Source organism: Erpetoichthys calabaricus, chromosome 2 (assembly GCF_900747795.2).
Source record: "Erpetoichthys calabaricus chromosome 2, fErpCal1.3, whole genome shotgun sequence".
Lineage (NCBI taxonomy): Eukaryota > Metazoa > Chordata > Cladistia > Polypteriformes > Polypteridae > Erpetoichthys > Erpetoichthys calabaricus.
The window spans coordinates 329,178,067-329,201,221 of NC_041395.2; the positions used below are offsets into that span (position 1 = coordinate 329,178,067).

General features: G+C 42.9%; 1 protein-coding gene across 3 annotated transcripts in view; it reads right to left on the reverse strand.

Annotated features, from left to right (window-relative positions):
* osbpl5 (oxysterol binding protein-like 5) overlaps window positions 1-23,155 on the reverse strand; it is a 277,145-nt gene that overhangs the window by 23,184 nt on the left and 230,806 nt on the right. For 2 of the 3 annotated variants that reach the window (XM_051923425.1, XM_051923426.1), the window contains exons 18-21: window positions 18,688-18,824; window positions 8,841-9,020; window positions 5,434-5,563; window positions 4,701-4,815 (exon numbers count right to left, since the gene is read on the reverse strand). In XM_051923425.1, the coding sequence (XP_051779385.1) occupies window positions 4,701-4,815; window positions 5,434-5,563; window positions 8,841-9,020; window positions 18,688-18,824 (562 nt within the window). Of the gene's footprint in view, window positions 1-143; window positions 1,382-4,700; window positions 4,816-5,433; window positions 5,564-8,840; window positions 9,021-18,687; window positions 18,825-23,155 lie in introns of those variants that run through there. The other variant, XM_051923427.1, reaches the window with a different exon arrangement.

Below are 23,155 nucleotides of genomic sequence, written 5' to 3' on the forward strand. Positions count from 1 at the left end.
GGGATTTTGCAAAATCTGGTAAGTTTCATGAATCTTAATGATGTTTGTAACTCACATTAATAACAATACCAAGAATACTCAAATGCACCATAATTTTAGAAAAGATTATTTACTCATTACACTTGTTTACAATACAATTTCTAATGATGATAGTTGTCTTTTTCTAAATCATCTTTTGCAATTTTTTATTCTGTTGAGGATTCCGATGGTAGCAAGCTGAGTAGGGCACTATAGACTTCTCTAGCCCAGAACTGGCTTGTCCGGAGCAATTCCCCAGACAGGTGACGGATATATTACCTCCATTGTATTTCAAGCCTGTCCTGGGTCTCCTGTCAGTAGGAAGTGTCCTTCTACACCCTTCTACATTCTTGCTGGATGTCCACATCATGTCAAATGCCACTTGATCTTGAGAGAATAGACTATCTAGTCAGTTTTCTTTGCATATTTTTGAGTTCCTAACTTTGCCACTCTTGAGACTCTAGGTTAGTATGGCACCATTGACTGTCTGAGAGAGAGAGCTCTGTCTGAGTATTTGGGTCAAGCATCACCACCACCATTATCACCACTGTCTGGTACTCTGCCCATAACTCTGCTCCTGCTGTAACAGTTCATTGGTCAATCTCTCAATCCTCTCTACTCCTTCTTGAGACTAAGTTCATTTTTGGGAAGAAAGTAAGAGTCTGGAAAGGAGATACAAACTCAGATTTAACTCTTATTCTTACTGTATCAAAGTCCTCTGAAACTGCAACCATGTATGTGGAAGATCACAGTCAGATAAGGAGGCCAAGAGAACAAAATCATCTGCAGTTCTCAGGTCCTCAAACCGAATACTCGCCTAGCTTCAAATGCATCCCGTCTGTGAAAGTCACATTAAGGGAGGAGGGAAGACTTACTTTGAGCAGAGTCTTCTACCCGTCTTGAGTAAACTTTGCCTTAATGCCAACAAAGGCGATTCATTTCTCGCTCTACAAACAGACATGGAAATAAACATGCCACTGGCACTGGGACTTCATACTCTTGCTGTTTTTCCTAAATGGTATCCGGAAGTATGAAGTCCTAAGCATTCTCCAGGTCCACAAGATTAGCAAACTCCCTTGACCTCTTAAATATCCACGCACAGCCCAAGTAGCTGGTTCGTGGTTTTCAGCCTGGAGAGAATAAGCATCGGTCTTCCTGTCTGAGATCCTGGAACCGGAGTTCCAACTCCCTGTTTGTCTGTGTGGAGCTTTCATACGATTCCTGACTCTTTCTCCAGGTTCTCTTGCCACATTCCACACAGATGCAGGTTATATTAACTGGCAAGTCTGTAATGGCCTAACATGAAAGCGTCCTGCGTGCTGTCCGTTGAAGGTGCCATCAAAGACTCCCGCTTTCTCTGACCCTATAATGGAATAAGTGGGATCAGAAATGAATGATTGAACTGAAATCATTGCTGGAAAAAATAAATAAACATTATATAACCAAAGACAGTAGAAGAAAATTAAATCCTGGTAGACCAAGTCATTGTACAGAATTATTAACTACCAGCTAACGATGGCATATTATTAAGCACCTCACTTTTCTCCACTCTCACATGTTCTTCATGATGTTTAAACTTTAGTTAGAAACTTCCCAACTATACCTGAAGATCCCACCAAAGGCTCTTTCCCACTTCTTCAAGATACGCAAGTCTGCAGGTGCGTCTCCTTAGAAAGAAAAAAAAAAGACCCTCCTCTGCACTGCATCCGTCATGTCATGTGGAGTGGTCTCTTGATCAGCACCTCATTGACATTCCCTTGAACGAAATTGATATCTCTATTTTAATCCTCATACACTGCTACTGGGGGGCTTGTTTTGTTTTGGATGTGCTCTGTCTCTAGGTACCGTATATACTAAGTTTTCCTGCGGATAAGTCAGGGTTTGATTTTACCATATAATTTCCAGTATTTTGTAATGTCGGTCGTGTAAGTCGAATGCGGAAAACTCACGCTATTGGTCCAGGAGATTACGATATGCCAATGTCCACCTGAGAGAGTAACCATGGAATAGACAGCCTTTTTTATTCTAGGTATTGTGCCTATGTGACCACACAGTAATACCAAAACTATTCCGAAGTGACGTTTGCACCGTTTTGTGTTTTTTTGTATCTCACACCCTCATACACCTGCATCCCTTAGCATACCTTAGCATCCCTTATCTACGATGGAGCGTTTGATCAGAAGGAAATACAGTGCATCCGGAAAGTATTCACAGTGCATCACTTTTTCCACATTTTGTTATGTTACAACCTTATTCCAAAATGGATTAAATTCATTTTTTTCCTCAGAATTCTACACACAACACCCCATAATGACAACGTGAAAAAAGTTTACTTGAGGTTTTTGCAAATTTATTAAAAATAAAAAAATTGAGAAAGCACATGTACATAAGTATTCGCAGCCTTTGTCATGAAGCTCCAAATTGAGCTCAGGTGCATCCTGTTTCCCCTGATCATCCTTGAGATGTTTCTGCAGCTTCATTGGAGTCCACCTGTGGTAAATTCAGTTGACTGGACCTGATTTGGAAAGGCACACACCTGTCTATATAAGGTCCCACAGTTGACAGTTCATGTCAGAGAACAAACCAAGCATGAAGTCAAAGGAATTGTCTGTAGACCTCCGAGACAGGATTGTCTCAAGGCACAAATCTGGGGAAGGTTACAGAAACATTTCTGCTGCTTTGAAGGTCCCAATGAGCACAGTGGCCTCCATCATCCGTAAGTGGAAGAAGTTCGAAACCACCAGGACTCATCCTAGAGATGGGAGATCGGAGGAGAAGGACCTTAGTCAAGGAGGTGACCAAGAACCCGATGGTCACTCTGTCAGAGCTCCAGAGGTCCTCTGTGGAGAGAGGAGAACTTTCCAGAAGGACAACCATCTCTGCAGCAATCCACCAATCAGGCCTGTATGGTAGAGTGGCCAGACGGAAGCCACTCCTTAGTAAAAGGCACATGGCAGCCCGCCTGGAGTTTGCCAAAAGGCACCTGAAGGACTCTCAGACCATGAGAAAGAAAATTCTCTGGTCTGATGGGACAAAGATTGAACTCTTTGGTGTGAATGCCAGGCGTCATGTTTGGAGGAAACCAGGCAACGCTCATCACCAGGCCAATACCATCCCTACAGTGAAGCATGGTGGTGGCAGCATCATGCTGTGGGGATGTTTTTCAGCGGCAGGGACTGGGAGACTAGTCAGGATAAAGGGAAAGATGACTGCAGCAATGTACAGAGACATCCTGGATGAAAACCTGCTCCAGAGCGCTCTTGACCTCAGACTGGGGCGACGGTTCATCTTTCAGCAGGACAACGACCCTAAGCACACAACCAAGATATCAAAGGAGTGGCTTCAGGACAACTTTGTGAATGTCCTTGAGTGGCCCAGTCAGAGCCCAGACTTGAATCCGATTGAACATCTCTGGAGAGATCTTAAAATGGCTGTGCACCGACGCTTCCCATCCAACCTGATGGAGCTTGAGAGGTGCTGCAAAGAGGAATGGGCGAAACTGACCAAGGATAGGTGTGCCAAGCTTGTGGCATCAGATTCAAAAAGACTTGAGGCTGGAATTGCTGCCAAAGGTGCATCGACAAAGTATTGAGCAAAGGCTGTGAATACTTATGGACATGGGAATTCTCAGTTTTTTTATTTTTAATAAATTTGCAAAAACCTCAAGTAAACTTTTTTCACGTTGTCATTATGGGGTGTTGTGTGTAGAATTATGAGGGAAAAAATGAATTTAATCCATTTTGGAATAAGGCTGTAACATAACAAAATGTGGAAAAAGTGATGCACTGTGAATACTTTCCGGATCCACTGTATGAAGCTGGTTTTAAAATAAAGTCGTTGCAGTGGCGAAAGAAATTGGTAACTGAGCTGCTGCAATAAAATTCGATGTGTCTGAGAAACTGGTGCGAGATTGGAGGTGGCAAGAAGATGTGTCGTATTTGTGAATGGCTGTACAAGTCGGGTCTGATTTTATGATCGATTTTTTGGGTTTCAAGACCCGACTTATATGCAAGTATATACGATATGTCAGAGGACTGGAACTTTGTGAAGTGTGGGGAGGTAAAATGGGAGGGTAAAAGAGAGCAAGCTATTTGTAATCCATCCTTCTAATCCTTATAATTGTAAGAGCCAACATAACAATAAGCTTCATGGCAATAACTCCTGGAAAAATTTAAAATTAAGGTCAATATATACTATTTGAACTTGGAAAAAATGAAACCTTTATTTACAGCCTGGCAGGATCTAATTAATAACAGTTTGGAATAAGCATTTAAATTGAAGAAGCAGATTTTGTTCCCCTTTTTTATTCTATTTATTTTATTATTTACTTATTTCTCCTACTATTAAAGTTTTACTATGCTGGCCTACCTCTTTTTCTCACGGGATAGGGTTGATTTGATTTGAACCTAAAATTTGACTTTCTTGTACGGAATGTTGACTTTAATAAATTCAATAAAATGTTTCATTCCCTCGAACTACAGCTTCTTAACAAACACCATTGCCGTGTCTAAGAATGCTGTTCACATTCAGTTTGCTCGATTTACTTCCATTAATTTCAGAGCACCACCACCACCAGCAACACAACATTTACTTCTATAGCACATTTTCACACACAGGATACAACTCAAACGGCTTTACAGAATGAGTAGTGAAGTAGCTGAGCCGCGTGGCCCTCTGCCTACCGTCATTATCGGAAGACTCCTGGGTGGGCTCGGGTGTTGAGCTGCTGCTTTCTGTGTTCTGACTACAGCTGGATGGCTGGCTGCTGGTTTTCCGTCTCTTGCACTCCATCCCCATCTGAAGAGAAGAAAAGCTGAGTTAGTGCCCAGGAATGTGGACCTCCTTGTCCTGTGCTAGGACAGCTTACATGTTTGTCCTTTATTTTTCAGCTACTCAGCCACAAGAAGGTCCTTAAAACAAATAAGCATTTTTAGGTGTTGTAGCCTATAATGCAAAAGGCACCTACTGCAGTAGTCATGTCTGTCTGTCTGTCTGTCTGCCTGCCTGCCTGCCTGTGTTCTGCACCTCTAAGGGGTATCTCTGCAGCTAATTCTCCATCTTGGGCTGCTACTGATCCTAAATATTGAAATTTATTTAAACACTCATTCTCTCTTCATTTCAATTGCCTACACTTATCTTCTCACCTTCAGGTTTGGTTCCTCTGTCCCAGCTATATCAAACCTGATTCTTCTGCATTCTCGCTTTGTATTGTCTCATTAATTCTCCATTTGTTGTTCTCATAGTATATCATCAGTAGGAGAACGTCAGTATTTAGTTCATCTTTTAGCACCAATGTGTTAAATGCAGTCAGCTCAACCAAATCCTCAAACCACATCTGTGCTGTTTTTAAAGGTTCTCAATAAGCAATTCTCTAACAATAATCATCTCAAAAAAGGATGGAACATGAACAGGTACCTTTTTCGTAACCATTTGGTTTTTGCTGTATGCTGCAGAGCCGGATTGCTTAGGATATCTTTCCAGAAAGTCAATGATCCCGTCCTTTTCAAATTGAGTCAAGTATTTCTGAGGATCCCAAGGTGAGGTGCTGAAAAATTACATACAGAAGGTGAGTACGGAACATAATACAGAATATATGTACAGTGCATCCGGAAAGTATTCACAGCGCATCACTTTTTCCACATTTTGTTATGTTACAGCCTTATTCCAAAATGGATTAAATTTATTTTTTTCCTCAGAATTCTACACACAACACCCCATAATGACAACATGAAAAAAGTTTACTTGAGGTTTTTGCAAATTTATTAAAAATAAAAAAAACTGAGAAATCCCATGTCCATAAGTATTCACAGCCTTTGCTCAATACTTTGTCGATGCACCTTTGGCAGCAATTACAGCCTCAAGTCTTTTTGAATATGATGCCACAAGCTTGGCACACCTATCCTTGGCCAGTTTCGCCCATTCCTCTTTGCAGCACCTCTCAAGCTCCATCAGGTTGGATGGGAAGTGTCGGTGCACAGCCATTTTAAGATCTCTCCAGAGATGTTCAATCGGATTCAAGTCTGGGCTCTGGCTGGGCCACTCAAGGACATTCACAGAGTTGTCCTGAAGCCACTCCTTTGATATCTTGGCTGTGTGCTTAGGGTCGTTGTCCTGCTGAAAGATGAACCGTCGCCCCAGTCTGAGGTCAAGAGCGCTCTGGAGCAAGTTTTCATCCAGGATGTCTCTGTACATTGCTGCAGTCATCTTTCCCTTTATCTTGACTAGTCTCCCAGTCCCTGCCGCTGAAAAACATCCCCACAGCATGATGCTGCCACCACCATGCTTCACTGTAGGGATGGTATTGGCCTGGTGATGAGCGGTGCCTGGTTTCCTCCAAACGTGACGCCTGGCTTTCACACCAAAGAGTTCAATCTTTGTCTCATCAGACCAGAGAATTTTCTTTCTCATGGTCTGAGAGTCCTTCTGGTGCCTTTAGGCAAACTCCAGGCGGGCTGCCATGTGCCTTTTACTAAGGAGTGGCTTCCGTCTGTCCACTCTACCGTACAGGCCTGATTGTTGGATTGCTGCAGTGATGGTTGTCCTTCTGGAAGGTTCTCCTCTCTCCACAGAGGACCTCTGGAGCTCTGACAGAGTGACCATCGGGTTCTTGGTCACCTCCATGACTAAGGCCCTTCTCCCCCAATCGCTCAGTTTAGATGGCCGGCCAGCTCTAGGAAGAGTCCTGGTGGTTTGAACTTCTTCCACTTACGGATGATGGAGGCCACTGTGCTCATTAGGACCTTCAAAGCAGCAGAAATTTTTCTGTAACCTTCCCCAGATTTGTGCATTGAGACAATCCTGCCTCGGAGGTCTACAGAAAATTCCTTTGACTTCATGCTTGGTTTGTGCTCTGACATGAACTGTCAACTGTGGGACCTTATATAGACATGTGTGTGCCTTTCCAAATCATGTCCAGTCAACTGAATTTACCACAGGTGGACTCCAAATAAGCTGCAGAAACATCTCAAGGATGATCAGGGGAAACAGGATGCACCTGAGCTCAATTTTGAGCTTCATGGCAAAGGCTGTGAATACTTATGTACATGTGCTTTCTCAATTTTTTTATTTTTTTTTAATAAATTTGCAAAAACCTCAAGTAAACTTTTTTCACGTTGTCATTATGGGGTGTTGTGTGTAGAATTCTGAGGAAAAAAATAAATTTAATCCATTTTGGAATAAGGCTGTAACATAACAATATGTGGAAAAAGTGATGCGCTGTGAATACTTTCCGGATGCACTGTAGTGTACAGGGGGAAGTATGTGGGCCTGGAAAGCAGTTCACCCTTGTCCATCCATTATAACATCCTCCCGACCAGGTAAGGTGACACTTAATATGCCTGTCCACCCGCATCCTTTCATTAAATGGGCCTCCTTGCTAGGTAAAGAACCATCCATCCCCACTGGGACGCCAGCCAACTCGCTGTTTCCTATTACAGTAATATGTTGAATATATTCAAACTTAGACTAATGATTCTGGGTTTTAATTTGTGACAGACGGGTATCAGCAAGAGTGAAAGGGAAGGTCTAAAGGACGGTAGTGAGACCAGCTATGTTATATGGGTTTGAGATGGTGGCACTGACCAGAAAGCAGGAGACAGAGCTGGAGGTGGCAGAGTTAAAGATGTTAAGATTTGCACTGGGTGTGACAAGGATGGATAGGATTAGAATTGAGGACATTAGACGGTCAGCTCAAGTGGGACGGTTGGGACACAAAGGCAGAGAGGCGAGATTGTGTTGGTTTGGACATGTGCAGAGGAGAGATGCTGAGTATATTGGGAGAAGGATGCTAAGGATAGAGCTGCCAGGGAAGAGGAAAAGAGGAAGGCCTAAGAGAAGGTTTATGGATGTGGTGAGAGAGGATATGCAGGTGATGGGTGTAACAGAACAAGATGGAGAGGACAGGAGATGGTAGATGATGATCTGCTGTAGCAGCCTCTAGCGGGAGCAGCTAAGAAAAAATGTAATGATTCTGTGTTTTACACATGCACTTTATTTTTATTTATTTCATATACTTTATTAATCCCCAAGGGAATAGTGTCTTTTCGCATGACATTTGGTGGTCAGAGCAAAGGGTCAGCCATTGTACAGCGCCCCAGGAGCAATTTTCAGGTTAACGGTCTTGCTGAAGGAAGTAGGCACCACTTCACATGATTTGAACTGGCAATGTTCTCAGCCACAGGAGACTTCATAAAACAAATAAACATTTTTAGGTGTTTTAGCCTGTAATGCAAAAAGCACCTACTGCAGTAGCCAAGTCTGTCTGTGTGTCTGCCTGTGTCTTCCATTTTTGAACTTCAGGCTGCTTATACTGTATTACGTTTTCATTATTTTGCTCCAACAAACCATGATGAACTGAATTTATGGAACTCTTTAAAGCAGGGGGTTCCAAACAATGCCGCTGAGGGTCAGCCATTGTACAGCACCCCAGCAGTCATTTTCAGGGTAAGAGCCCAACGGAGTAGGATCCCTCCTGGCAGTAATGGGATTTAAGCCGGCAGCCTTCCAGATTCCAGCACAGATCCATCACCACACGGCAAGAAAAACACCAACAGAAGAAAAAAAAATTGTAGTGGTATTCGGATAACTGTTATTTAAAGAATACGTTTGGTATCTTTCAAGTCAAAGTTTTTTTCTTAACAAACCAGCTATATATGCATTTGCCATGCAGAACTTGCATTCTAAAGTTAATTCCTTTCTATAAATTATAAAAAAATCTCTTGCGCACACTAAAGTTATTTGAAATAAACAAAAGTGCAGATTGGCCATTTGTGTCTTAAATGGCAGTCAGCAAGCGATTCACAGTAAAAAAAACAACAACTTACTTTGCATATTTATAGTGCCACTCATTAGTGATGGGGTCAAACTGGAAAAGTCGTGGGTGCCATGGCTGATCTTTTCTCTCTCTGGCAGCTTGTCGCTGCGCCTCTTCCAGAATGTACTTTTCCTGAGTGGCTTTCAGCTGGTCCTTCTCCTTTATTGCACTTGTTACATGCTGCCATAACCTGAAAGAAAAAAAAAAATGGAGGTTTTGCCGAAAAAGAGTGTCATGTCCACTGCAGGTTTACTTGTGTGATGAAGTATCCTGCTACCGTTTTCACATCTAACTCCAGAAGATAAAGCAAACTCAAAGATTATGTGAAATCAATCAGTAACCCCTTCATTTACATTGAGCTTTGAGAACACGGAGGTTGTCTTCCAAGCAGAGGGTGCTCTCATCTCCATGCCCTCCAGAGTCGACTCCCACTTGGACAAAGATGATACTACAGTCAGGGTCATGATCTTTGATTTTTCCAGTGCTTTTAACACCGTTCTGCCTCATCGACTGGGGAAAATGCTCAAGGCTTTGAATTGTGATGCCTGGACCATGAACTACCTAACCAACAGACAGCAATTTGTGCGGTTGAGGGACTGCGTGTCAGAAATGGGTGGTGTGTACTACTGGAGCACCTCAGAGAACTGTCCTGTCTTCCTTCATGTTCACCTCTCCACACAACAGACTTCCAGCACAACACCAGCACTGGCCATCTACAGAAATGTTCAGATGACTCATCCATCACAGGCTGCATTAAGAATGGAGACAAGTTCATGGAGGACTCTGTCTTGTGGTGCAAGGGCAACAACGTTCAACTCAACATCAGCAAGACAAAAGAGCTGGTGGTGGACTTCAGGGATGACAAGGAGCACCAGTCACCATTCAGGAGGAGGACATGGAAGTGGTGCAGAGCTACAAGTACCTGGGGGTCCATATTAATAACAAACTGGACTAGTCTGACAATGCAGGAGTGAAGACCATGAAGGGCCACAGCAGACTGGACTTGCTATGCAAACTCTCAGGTCTTTTGATGTGTGTAGCAAATTGCTGGAAATGTCCTACCAGTCCACAGTAGCTACTGTGGTATCCTACGCTGTGGTCTCCTGGGGAAGCCACCTAAGCTCAAAAGGAGCCCAATGTCTGAACAAACGTATCAGGAAGGCCTGCGCCATCACCGAGTGGACCCTGGACACACTGGAAGGAGTTGTGGAAAAGAGGATGGGGGCAAAATTGGATGGCATCATGAAAAATCTCCTCCATCCCCTCCAGGGGGTGCCGTCTCGCAGCACTTTTAGCCACAGACTCATTCCACTGCAGTGTGCTAAGAAGCGCCTCTGGGGGTCTTTTCTGCCCACTGCTATAAGGCAATTTAGTGCTTCTACCTGATGTACTTTGCCACGCACGTGTGAATAGGAGGCAGCTGAAGGGCTTGGAGATGAATGGTAATACATCTGCCCAGGGGGTGGCGGGGTGCACTAACGCTCTTTCTAAGTTCACTGCAGACCTTTCCCCGGAAATCCCTCCAGCAGCCACCGCCTGGACTCTGGACACCCCACGTCCGGTCCCGGCCCAGAGGACGACATCACTTCCCCCAGACTCCCTATAAAGCCTCACTCCTTTTCCCTGGAATTCAGTTCTGTTTTGGACTCTGTCTTGTAAACTTGACTCAATCTTAAAACATTTACTTTTTGCACCCAGGATACCGAATTATACGGGTGGCTGCCCCAAACCTTGCCATGTCTCTTGTCTCCTCGTATCACAACTTGTTTATACTTTTATTCATTTATCGATTGATTGATTGATTGATTGATTGGCAGTATTATCTGTCCTGTGAGTCTATATCCTTGTTTTTTAGGTTTCTGCTTCTGCATGCATCTGAATTTTCCCCTGGAATTAATGAAGTTTATCCAATCTAATCAATCCCTAGGCAAAGCTTACAAAAGTAGAGACTGAACAAAATGTACGTTAAGTGTTAGGAGTGACTTCAATAGTTATGGCTTCAGAGTAGATTGTAGCCAAGGCTGGGTTTGTGCTCACAAAAGGCCCTTTCACCTCTCAGTGGACAAGTTAATATTGGAAATGCCTTAATTATTAGCCTTGACTTACATGTACACCCTATGCGACAACCACTCATCACTCATATCTCAAACACACAAATCAAATTGAGCAATATGTCCAAGGCTGGCGACCTTTGCTTCAAAACAGAGCAAGCAAGAATACGTTGAACAGGTGCCTCCCCTGACAGGGTGGCACATCACAATGCCTGGTTGCTAGTGCCACAGGGGACAGATGGGCATTCCTGGCTGGACGACGGCATGACCTCTGGACAAGATGGAAGGTGCCAGTGGATGGAGGCCAGGAGCAGTTCCATCTCCCATACGTTAGATGTCAGTGGTCCGCTGGAGGTGTCCCAACTTGGGCAACCGCAAGGGTTCATGGGAACAATCAGAGGTGGAAAGACACCAGAAAGGAAGTCAACCATGATAGGGTTGTCAATCATCTGGTCTCTAGAGGGAGGAAGAGGAGTGGCATTAGTTTACAGCGCCACCCTGTGGATTGACGAAGATTTGCCACCACCACCAGCACTTTTAAGCTGTCCCCAAGGCGCACATCTGTGCCACTGTCTAATCGGAAATGCAAACGTGCCAGGCCCAAACATAGCTGCAGCGTTTTAATGTAGTATTTACACTGCTAGTCAAATGGTTTAAAATCACTGTTTTTTCAATTATTATTGGAAATGCATGTAGTTTAATGTCTTAATGTTTCATGAAATCAGCGCATAGCACAAATAAACAATGGCAAAAAACAATAAGTCATGGAATCATTAAGTGTACAAAGTTTTTGATTCATCAAAGTAGCCACCTATTGCTGATATAACAGCCAAACACACGCGGCACTCTTTCTATGCGTGAAATCTAATATTGGTCAGAAAGATCGTCCCAACAATTGCAGAAGTTCTCACAAATGTGTTGCACTTGTAGGTTGCTTTCCTTTCACCCTTCTGTCCAGTTCATCCCTGTTGTGATGTAAGATTTTGCATATAACTTGTCTTTATTTGTAATTTAGGCAAAGCAATGTAATTTAGTGTTAAATTATATAGATAGATAGATAGATAGATAGATAGATAGATAGATAGATAGATAGATAGATAGATAGATAGATAGATAGATAGATAGATAGATACTTTATTAATCCCAAGTGGAAATTCACAAATTATTATTATTATTAGCGAGAAGTATTCATGTTTACCCCCCTTTAGGAATGGGTCTCTTTGAATTTTACGACAGAGATTGGGGGGGGGGGTGTACCTTAAACCAGTTTGGCGAGTATTTCTCTGCTAAAGTCTTTCAGCCCCCGCAAGGAAGCCAGGTTACCTTAACGTATGGTTTGGGGGCAGGTGTTAAGATGTTCTGTTTCCCCATTGGCTGTTTGGAATTGGCTTGTCTCAGAGGCCTTTAAGTACTATGACGCCCTATTGGCTCTAGGGGTTGGACAGAACATCTATAAATTTACTTGTTTAACTTCACACTATCTCTCTTACTAACCAACATTTGATGAAGAAGACTATCTCTCTTACCAAACTGATGAAGACCATCACACCATGAACTGAAGAAGACAACACAATGGAAAGCACAACTCGGCAGCCATATTGAGGCAGGCAATGCAGCCTGTTCTGAAGAAAGCTGAATGATGCCTTAACTAGAGACATTTTAAATAACTACAAGTCTGTGTGCCGCCTGAAACTACACATCACCATTTTATCAGGTTGTATGGTTGCCAATATTCAAATGCACTTTGCATATTGTTATTATTTATGAATATTACTAATAATACATTGTTTAAATTGTAACTTAACTCCTGCTTGTCTTTTACTATACCTAATTGCCTGAGGTTATAGATGTAGAAGGGAATGTGGGGATAGGTTATATACTATAATACATTATAAACAGTGTGAGAACAGTGTGAGATTAGGCATTCTGACAAATGCTACTTATTAATAATACAAAAGGGGAAAGTAGAGCAACATATTACTCTACCAAGACAAAACAATCCCAAACTAACTAAATGGCATTTAAGTCTCAAGACTGTGCTGGCCAGTCCATGTTTCAAGTGTACCTTCTTATTCTTTTAACGTAGTTCTGACATGTTTTGGATCATTGTCTTGCTGTAGGATGAACCCTTGTCCTACTAGACGCAGATTACAAGGTATGGTGTGGTGCTGCAAAATGCTGTGGTAACCCTCGTCCCACACGTGTGAATGGGAGGCAGCTCAAGGGCCTGAATAAAGTCAATTTCACGCCAGTCCAGGGGGTGGCGAGGTGCACGGACTTTCTCTCTCGAACCTCTGCAGACCATTCACGGGAAATCCCACAGGGTTCCGGCGCTCATGAAGACGGTTCTGACGCCCACAATGATGTCACTTCCGGTCTCAGCCTTTAAAGCCACCATCTTTACGCATTTGAATCAGTTCTGTTATGGACTTGAACCTGAACACAACTCAACAAAAACATACCCATTTTGCAGCCAGGGCATATTAGACGGGAGGCTGCCCCAAACCTTTTTGATGTCTCTTGTCAATTCTTGTTACATTCTTTTGATTCAGAATGCCAGTCACTGTGCAAGTCACCAACTAGCAAAAGAACCACAGGCCATCAACACTTTGACAGTCGGGGTCTCACACTGAAGGATCATCCTTTCTCCAACTCAATGGCGTACAAACCTCCAGTGTGATGAGCCGAAGATTTCACATTTGGATTCATCAGTCCCATAAGACTTTCTTCCAGTCTGCAGTGGTCCACAGCTGGTATTTCAAGGCCCTGTTTTATCCTTTAATGATTGGCTTTCTTCCTGCCACTCTTCCTGTCAAACCTGCAGCACAAAGTCTCCTCTTCACAGTAGAAACTTACACTTGCTTTTGTCGACCTGCACTGTTAAGCTGTGAGGTGCCCGTCACACAAGCTGGTGACCCTCAGAAACTTGTCTTCTGATTGGCTGGTGACTTTGGCTCTGCAGATCTCTTCCTATCAGAGTTTCTTCCAGTTTCTAATTGCGTTTGGATTGGGTAGGACCCCATTGACTTGACTCATTGACACGTGGATTTTTTTTACACTTTCTCTAAATGGTACTACTAAGGGTAATAATGCTCAATTCATCTCAATTCATTTGTTAATTGCAGTTTTCTTGCCATTATACAGAGTAATATCGTCCAAGTTAGGACTTCGGAGGGTGTAGTGACACAGTCTGTTCCAACTCTGCTTTAGGACACACAGAGGGTTTTTAAGTAATCAACAGAAGTTGGGACACCTGTGTAAATTGTTTGCTTCGACTTGTAAGCCTTCATTTAGTTTGATTGCTGCAGGACATCTGTAGGTTGTAACCTATTAGTTGTTTGCTGATGAAGGCCCATTTGTAATGTACTGGCATTTCCTTTTTTTCAGTTTTTGCTGACCTAACTTTAAATTTAAACCTCTGTCAGTTTACTGCATACCATTTTAAGTCATTTATTACATTCAAACTGATTAAATTTGAAGAAAAACTGGAAAAACAGAGGTGATCCAAAACTTTTAACTGGTAGCGTACATAGACCATTAGTTTCTATAAACTCTGTTTGCTGTTGTTTTGCCATATAGTGATAAAACAGTGCAAATGACAGAAAGATAACGTAGCAGAACAGAAGCACTTTTCAAATGCATGGGCCAAGTACCTGCAGTGGTCTACAAGTGTGTGTGTGTGTGTCTCTATCTCAATTCAACACACAGATTAATCATTAAGCTTCAGTTACTTTGTGCTACTGAGCACCTGAATTGATAACCACAATTTTACCTTTCGATTTTCACTCGATGTCAACTCTTTTATTACATTTCTTTATCTCTCCTGTTATCTTTCCATAGTTAATGTATGTGTTACTGGCAATGTATGAAACGTGGGCATTGTATAGAGTGCCTAGGCAATATATAGATTTCCTGCCGTTTTTGGGCAAAGTATGAAATATTCAAATTATTTTAATATTAAATATACTTTCCCTAGGCATTGTATGTAATACCTAGGCATTATATAGAATGGCAAATGCTATTTAGGCAAAGTATTAAAAGAGAGACATGAAAAGGCTTTTATTGAAAGGACGTATACGAAAATGAAAGAAATACAAAATAAAGTATAGGATTTTCTTATTGAGGAAAACAAGAGAGCATAAAATATGAACCTACTTGTTGCAACAAGGAAGGAAACATTTTTATTTAAAATTTTACTTAATTGTCTTTCGCACAAAAAAGTAAAACTTGAAAAGAGAGTCATGAAAAGGCCTTCATTAACTCTTTTAGGGCAGATGTCGACTTTTGTCGACAGGAGGGGTTGAGGGCACATGTTCACAAAAGTCGACATCCAGGGGCAGAGGGCGTTGATCAGCTGTTAATGGCGATAAAACTCACCGTTACGTCACAGACATTCCCTCTCTGCTCGGAGGAATGTTAGACTCAATGACTTGCCATCTAATCCTTGCGTGTGCGTGAGTTACGAAATGTAAACAAAGGCAAGATGGCATCGACATCTCACGAGGGAGCGAAGCGAGTGCTGAAAAGTAAATACTCAGCAGACGATGTTTTGCGCATTATCGCTGAGTCAGATTCTGATTTTTTCAGAATCTGATTTTGTTGAGAGTTATCTGGAGATCAAGCAAGAGAGTGAGGAACTGGCATCAGCTGATCAATCACCAGCCGATGCCACCCCAGCTGAGTGCATTCGCATGGCCGATGCACCTATGGCAAGGTTCGTGTGGGAGGAATACCCAGACATTGATCTGTGGGAGCCAAACTGGCTACCGGACTTCACAAGACAGCATGGCTTGCTGTTGGACTCGACAGATTATCACCCGCTGTTGGACTACTTCAGGCTGCTCTCTCCTGAGGCTGCTTTTCAGCTACTGTCAGGCGAGACAAACAGGTATGCAGAGCAATTTTTTGAATCGTAGGCTGCGCTTGCACCGCATTCTCATTTTTCAAAGTGGAATCCCACAACAGAAGACGAGATGAAGGTCTTTGTGGCATTACAAATAGAGATGGGACTGGACTGGTGATTTAACTTCAGGGAGCATTGGCATGCTTTGTCCCTGGTGGCTTTGGACAGGTTATGCTGCGTGACAGGTATGTGCACCTGCAAAGTTTTATTAACTTCTGTAATAACCAGAAGCAAATCCCAAGGGGTGAGCCAGGCTATAACGCCATGTAGAAAGTTCAGCCCCTGCTTGACATTGTGGAACCAACATAGAAACAATTTTATCAGCCTGGCCGTGATTTGTCCATACATGACTCTATGATAAAATAAAAGGGACGCCTTTTTTTCTGACAATATATGCCAGACAAGCCCACAAAGTATGGCATAAAGGATTTTGCACTGCCAGAAGCAAACACTGGTTTCTGCCTGAAAGTAATTACATATACAGGAAAGTATTTCTTTCAAAGAGAGAACTGTCCCATGTCAGGTCAGGTTGTGAACATTTGGGTCATGTTGTGTACATCTGGACAATTTTTATACATGCCCAGAATTGTTCATGGAGCTACAGAGTAGGGGGATTGAAGCTTGTGGCACTGTGAGGGTGAACAGGAGACACAAGCCTTCACAGTTGAAGCCAGACAGGTGACAAACCGGTTTTCATGCAGGCGGAAAACATGGTAGCAGTGGCATGGCACGATGTCAAACGGGTGACTTGCCTCTCTACAGTACACACTAACAATATATGTGAGAAAGTGCAGCAACAGACAGTTGAAAACGAGGCACCAATGCAACACGTATTGTCAGCAGTGCAATGTGGCAATGACTGCAATTGGCTGCTTTGAGCGAGATCAGACTTGGCAGGACTTTGCTGTGTAACATGTACATGATATGTATGTGAAATCATAGAGTATGCAGGCTCATACAACATGCAAGACAGTAACATTTGTCAAAAGTAAATATTTTTTGCTGATTTGATATGTTAAACCATTGCTTTGTGTTCTGTTTTATAAAAAGTTAGTTTTTGGAAAAATATTCAGCCCTGGGAGAAAAGAAACAAAAAAAAAATTAGCCCTAAAAAAGTTAAAAGTTACATATATGAAAAAAGAAAATATCAAATAATATACAGAACTTTCTTACTGAAAAAAATAAATTAACCTACTTGTTGCAACAAGGAAGGCTTGAATGGCATTTTGAATTGCACTTCATTGCTTTTTTGCATTAGCGCGAGTGTTTTATACTTTGCTGGTTTGTCTTTTGGCATTGCATAGAATGCCTAGGAAATGTGTGAAATATTAATTGTTTCATACTTTGACGTCCAATTTTCGGAAGTCTATAAATTACAAGAACAAGAAAATATGAACACATAACTCCAGTTCTTAAATCCTTACACTGGCTCCCGGTTAAGTTTAGGGCCTCACCGAATAAATCTTTTGTAGGGCAGATTTCAAAATCCTTCTTTTAACATATAAAGCATTAAATGGTCGAGGTCCGGCTTACTTGTCTGAACTTATCATGACTTACAAACCTGAACGCGCATTAAGATCTCAAGATGCCGGCCTGCTTATGGTTCCAAGGATTAATAAAATAACAGTGGGAGGTCGAGCTTTTAGTTACAGGGCCCCTAAACTGTGGAATGGTCTGCCTGCTACTATAAGAGATGCCCCTTCGGTCTCAGCTTTTAAATCCTGGCTGAAGACTCACTACTTCAGTTTAGCACACCCTGACTAGAGCTGCTGATTAACTGTATAGACTGCATCTCTGTTGTTAGTCATTAGCACTAAAACATAAGTCACATGATAGTTAGAATTGGATACTAACCCTCACCTATTCAGTTTCTCTTCTCGGTACTCAAATGTGGCACTTGGTGCCACGGCCCACCTGTCAAGTTGTTTTGCCTACCTAAGGTAAAGTCATCCCTGATGGAGGATCGCAGGAATCGTGAGAAAGAGGGGTCCTTTCATCGGATTGGCTGGCCCAACACTGTTTCAGCCGTGGAATGGCCAAATGGGGGAGGCAGCTTGATGGATGAGGTCTCCAGGAGTCTAAAATTATCTAAATCTTATTATGTGATATCATCTACTGCTCCATACTTCTAAAAAAATTTGTAATTTTTTATTGAGGATTTGTTCTGTTCTGTGTATTGTATTGTATTGACCCCCTGCTTTTGACACCCACTGCATGCCCAACCTACCTGGAAAGGGGTCTCTCTTTGAACTGCCTTTCCTGAGGTTTCTTCCATTTTTTCCCTACTGGTTTTTTTTTTGGGATTTTTTCCTTGTCTTCTTAGAGAGTCAAGGCTGGGGGGCTGTCAACAGGCAGGACCTGTTAAAGCCCATTGTGGCACTTCCTATGTGATTTTGGGCTATACAAAAATAAACTATTGTATTGTATATTGCCTAAGCATTCTATACAGTGCCTGCCTTTCATACATTGCTGGTAACATATGTATTTTTATAATAGAAATGGGCCACTGCAGCCACAAAATGTTTAACTGGACCACAGGAAACTGGGGGTGGGCATCTAAGAAGAAACTGTGGGCGGAGCCTTACCCGGGGCAGATTTTGTGAGATGTTCCCAGATGTGTGTCCTCGTTCGAGAATCTGGCCCTGTGAGACGAGTGTGGACCCAGTTTAACGGTGTAGAAACTTTTAAGAATTGATTATCTAAACAAAAACGCATTTTAAGTTGGTGTTTGCTATTATAGATAGTTTGGCAAATAAACTTTATTTGTGAAACTTTAAGCAAGATGATAACTCAAGAATTATTCTTTAAAGAAAAACAAGCAGGATGGCAACAGTGGAGCCGTCTTGAAGGGTTATCTCAATAGGACCTTTTTCACACGACATACATTGGTGATTTGATCTTACCTTTCAGACTCAAACTCCCCCTGCTGGCCAAGCTGAACCACCTGCCTCCTGAGTCTCTGCATGCGGACCTCTGATGTTGGGCTCCAAAACAAATCCTTATGACCGTTCATTTTTTGATCTAGAAAGACCTCTCCATCCTGAAAGACACATTTTGTTTCATTAAAGATGCATTATTACATGTTTCCTCGGTACATTCTGGGCTCATTCTCCCAAGTAACATGCAGACTACTTAATCCCCTTAACATTCACAGAAGGGGCAAGTGGCTACCCCAACAGCTTTGAGCACAAAGCAGAACCCAAACATAGACTGGGCGCCAATCCAATGCGGATCATAGGATGGATATCATCACATGCACAGAGGAATAATCAACATGAGGATCCACTTGTTTCACATATCAGTTTAGAGCAACAAGTCAAACCAACCTGCATGTTTTCTTGAAGTGAGAGTGCACCATACAGACACAACGAGAACTCGCCCATCTCTAGACCAGCGTTTCCCAACCTGTGGGCCAAAGCATTGCAGGTAGGCCGTAGCTGACCCCAAACAAAATTGTCCAACTCACCCAACCCATTCTCCCCAGCACCCATCACCGATCCAACAGTCTTGCTCGATTCACGGCAGCAGCATCACAAGTGGATTGCGGCCGATTTTGGACCACTTCCCCAACCCTGCTCTGACCAAAGAGGAAGAGCATTCGAGATTGTGCTTGATTCAGCTAACGATCTGACGCTCTGGTGGTTGTGTGGGACTCCACACCCCTTCTGCTTTGGCAATCGCTCTCAATTCACCAAGGGGGACCACCCTATTCCTCCTACTCAGATGAAGGCACTAAATCCCCCCCTGTGGGTTGCAAACACACTGGCATGTCAAAAACTGGGTCGTGACACCATAATGGTTGGCAAACACTGCTCCAGACAGAGGGCACCTAGGGTGAGGATGCATACCCAAGATCATTGGTTCATGCCACTGTACTACCGTGCCACTCAATCTGTGTGTAAAGGTGCCTTTAGAATTCATACATTAAACATAAACTGTATGATAACACATTTTCTCAGTATCACATAAATTTGAGCTTATGAGTACAATTTACTGTATATCACATCTAACAGAACAGAAACAGTGCTTTTGATTTATGTCTGAATGGATATTTTAAATAACTAAAATGACATGGACAAAGATAATGGTACTGAGACTCTTAACTTAAAATTTTGTAGAATGGCCTTTGGAGACCCTAACTGCCATCACGCTCTTTCTGTAGCTCTGAGTGAGATTTCTACACTTCTCAACCGGTTGGTCATTTAGCCCACTTTTCTTTAGTTCTCTCAGGTTCAATGGATGTCTTCTCCCCATGGCGACTTTCAGCTCCTTCCATGGATGTTTTGTTGGGATTCAAATCAGGACTCTTAGTGGCCCACTTCAGAATGGTCCAATATCATCTACTTCTCAATTCTTGGGAGCTTTTTTGTGGTTGTAGTTCAGCAGGAGGACCTCTGACTGCTTTGTGACACGAAGTTGCACATTTCACCCCAAAATGCCCTGATGGTCTTCTCATTTTATTATGCCCTGCACAGATTCCAAGAGGTAGTAATGCAACCTCAGAAGATCACAAAGCCTTCTTCATGTTACGCTGTAGGAGTGGTCTTCTTTTCTTTGAAAATGTTTCTTTTTAACACTATGCGCTCAGAGTTGGTGCAATTCACCAAAATGCTCATGTTTTGTTCCATCTGTCCAAAGGACATTCTCTTAGAAAGACATGCATGAGTGGCAAGCTCCAGACCTTGTTAGAGTTTTGTCATTTTAGAAGTGAAGTCTTTTCTAGGTCTGCTACCATGGTGTCCAGCTTGTTGCAGATAGTGATGAATGGCGACACTTGAAACTGTTGCCCTTTGAGCTGGAATGGCAGCTTTGACAGGTTTTGAAGTTTTTTTGGCTCTATTACCCCCATCTTTCTGCCCATTCTTGGGTTGATAAACCTCATGTGGCCATGTCACAGTCCCTGTCAGAGGGATTAGGGCTTGTCAACATGCATTGTGGCAAACTCCAGACCTTGTTAATGTTTTGTGTTTCTAGGTTTCCTACCATGGAGCCCATTTTCTTACAGTCAGTGACGGAAGGCAAGACTTGAAACATCTGCACCTTGACCACAAAGGACAAGTAATATGTGTTCAGAAGTTTTTCTTGGTTCTTTCTCCACCATCCTTCTGCCCATTGATATTCCTCATGTGTCACAATTCTTGTCAGAGGGCTTGTGGCTTGTCAACATGCATTGTGGCAAACGCCAGACCTTGTTTGTGTTTTGTCTTTTTAGAAGTGAGGACTTTCTAGGTCTGCTACCATGGAGTCCAGTTTCTTGCTGATAGTGATGGATGGCAAGACTTGAAGCTGTTACCCTTTGAGCTTGAATGGCAGCTCAGACAGATTTTGAAGGTTTTCTTGGTTCTATCACAACCATCCTTCTGATTATTCTTGAGTTGAATTTACTCATGTGGCCATGTCTGGTGATGTTGGCTACTATCACATGGGCCTTAAACGTCTCAATAATATTGGCAACTATGGTCACATGAACATCAAGCTCTTTGGAGATGGTCTTAATGGTGTTTCTTTGACCACCCTTCACTGTTACTGACCATTGTGCCTTCTCGGATGACTCTGCTTTCCTTCTACAGGGAGATTCACTCGAAGAGGCCCTGGATATTCTGTAATAACTCTCACTAGGATGAAGCAATCTGAACGAAACAACATACAATGTGCTCCTCAGGATATGGAGCTTCGAATAAGCCGGGATGCCCCTGCGTCGGAGCGATGAGGTAGGCACCGGAACAGTCGTCACAACGTTTAACCTCCGTTTGCAACTTCTGGGTGCATACCGCCCATACCCCTTCATTCAGTCATTATGCTACTCATTAGGATGGTGGTGTGTGGTGGTGTACAGTGACCATGGTGTGAACCTACTGGGTCACCAATTTGTTTAAGCGATGTCAGAATCACCTGGATGATCGTGAGTTAACGGAAGGTTACTTCCAGCAAGATGGAGCAATGTGTCACACATTGGCAAGGAGCATGGCAGAAACTGAGTCCTTCTTTAGCAACAGGGTCATATCAAAGGGGCTTTGGCCACCACGGTCGCCGGATCTGACACCACCAGACTTCTTCCATTGGGGTATGTTCAAAGGAAAATTAGAACGAGCCTCTCACTGTGGAAAGGAAAACATCCAACGTGAAATTGCTGCTATTCCCCCTGAGACGCTTGCCGATGCGCTCAGGAACATGGAGCGCTGTGTCAAATTGTGTCTGGTGGAAAATGGAAACCACTTCCAGCATTGCATCGATTACACATACGTCAAGGTATATAGCGTATTTTTTTTGGTTCAGATAGCGTCATCCTAACGGGAGTTACAACAGAATATTCGGGGCCACATTTGAATGAATCTCCCTATATTTCCCATGTTTAGTGTGACACAAAATGGTCAACCAACTTCTTCTCTACAGTTGTGGTCAAAAGTTTTAAGAATGACACAAGTATTGGTTTTCACAAAGTTTGCTGCTTCAGTGTTTTTGTCAGATGTTTCTCTGGTATACTGAAGTAGAATTACAAGCATTTCATAAGTTTCAAAGGCTTTTATTGACAATGACATTACGTTTATGCACAGTTAATATTTGCAGTGTTGGCCCTTCTTTCTTTTTGAAGACCTCTGCTATTCACCCTGGCAGGCTGTCAGTCAACTTCTGGGCTAAATCCTGACTGATGGCAGCCCATTCTTACATAATAAATGCTTGGAGTTTGTCAGAATTGGTGGGTTTTTGTTTGTCCACCTGCCTCTTGAGGATTGACCACACATTCTCAATGGGATTAAGATCTGGGGAGTCTCCTGGCCATGGACCCCAAATTTTGATGTTTTGGTCCCTGAGCCACTTAAGTTCTCACTTTTGCCTTATGGCCCGGTGCTCCATCATGCATTGTTAGTCACCAAACTGTTCTTGGATGGTTGAGAGAAGTTGCTCTCAGAAGAGGTTTTGGTCCCATTCTTTATTCAGGGCTGTGTTCTTAGGCCAAAGTGTGAGTGAGCCCACTGCCTTGGCTGAGAAGCAACTCCACGTGACATGAATGGTCTCAGGATGCTTTACTGTTGACCTGACACAGGACTGATGGTAGCGCCGCTCACCTTTTCTTTTTTCCGGATGCCCCAAACAATCAGAAAGGGGATTCATCAGAGAAAATGACTTGACCCCAGCAGTCCTCAGCAGGCCAATCCCTTTACCTTTTGCAGAATATCAGTCTGTCCCTGAAGTTTTTCTTGGCTTCTTTGTTGCCCTTCTTGACACCCACCAGGCCATCCTCCAAAAGTCTTCGCCTCACTCCCACCTGCCTGCTGCCATTCCTGAGCAAGCTCTGCACTGGTGGTGCCCGCAGCTGAATCCACTTTAGGAGATGCTCCTGGCGCCTACTGGACTTTCTTGGGCACCCTG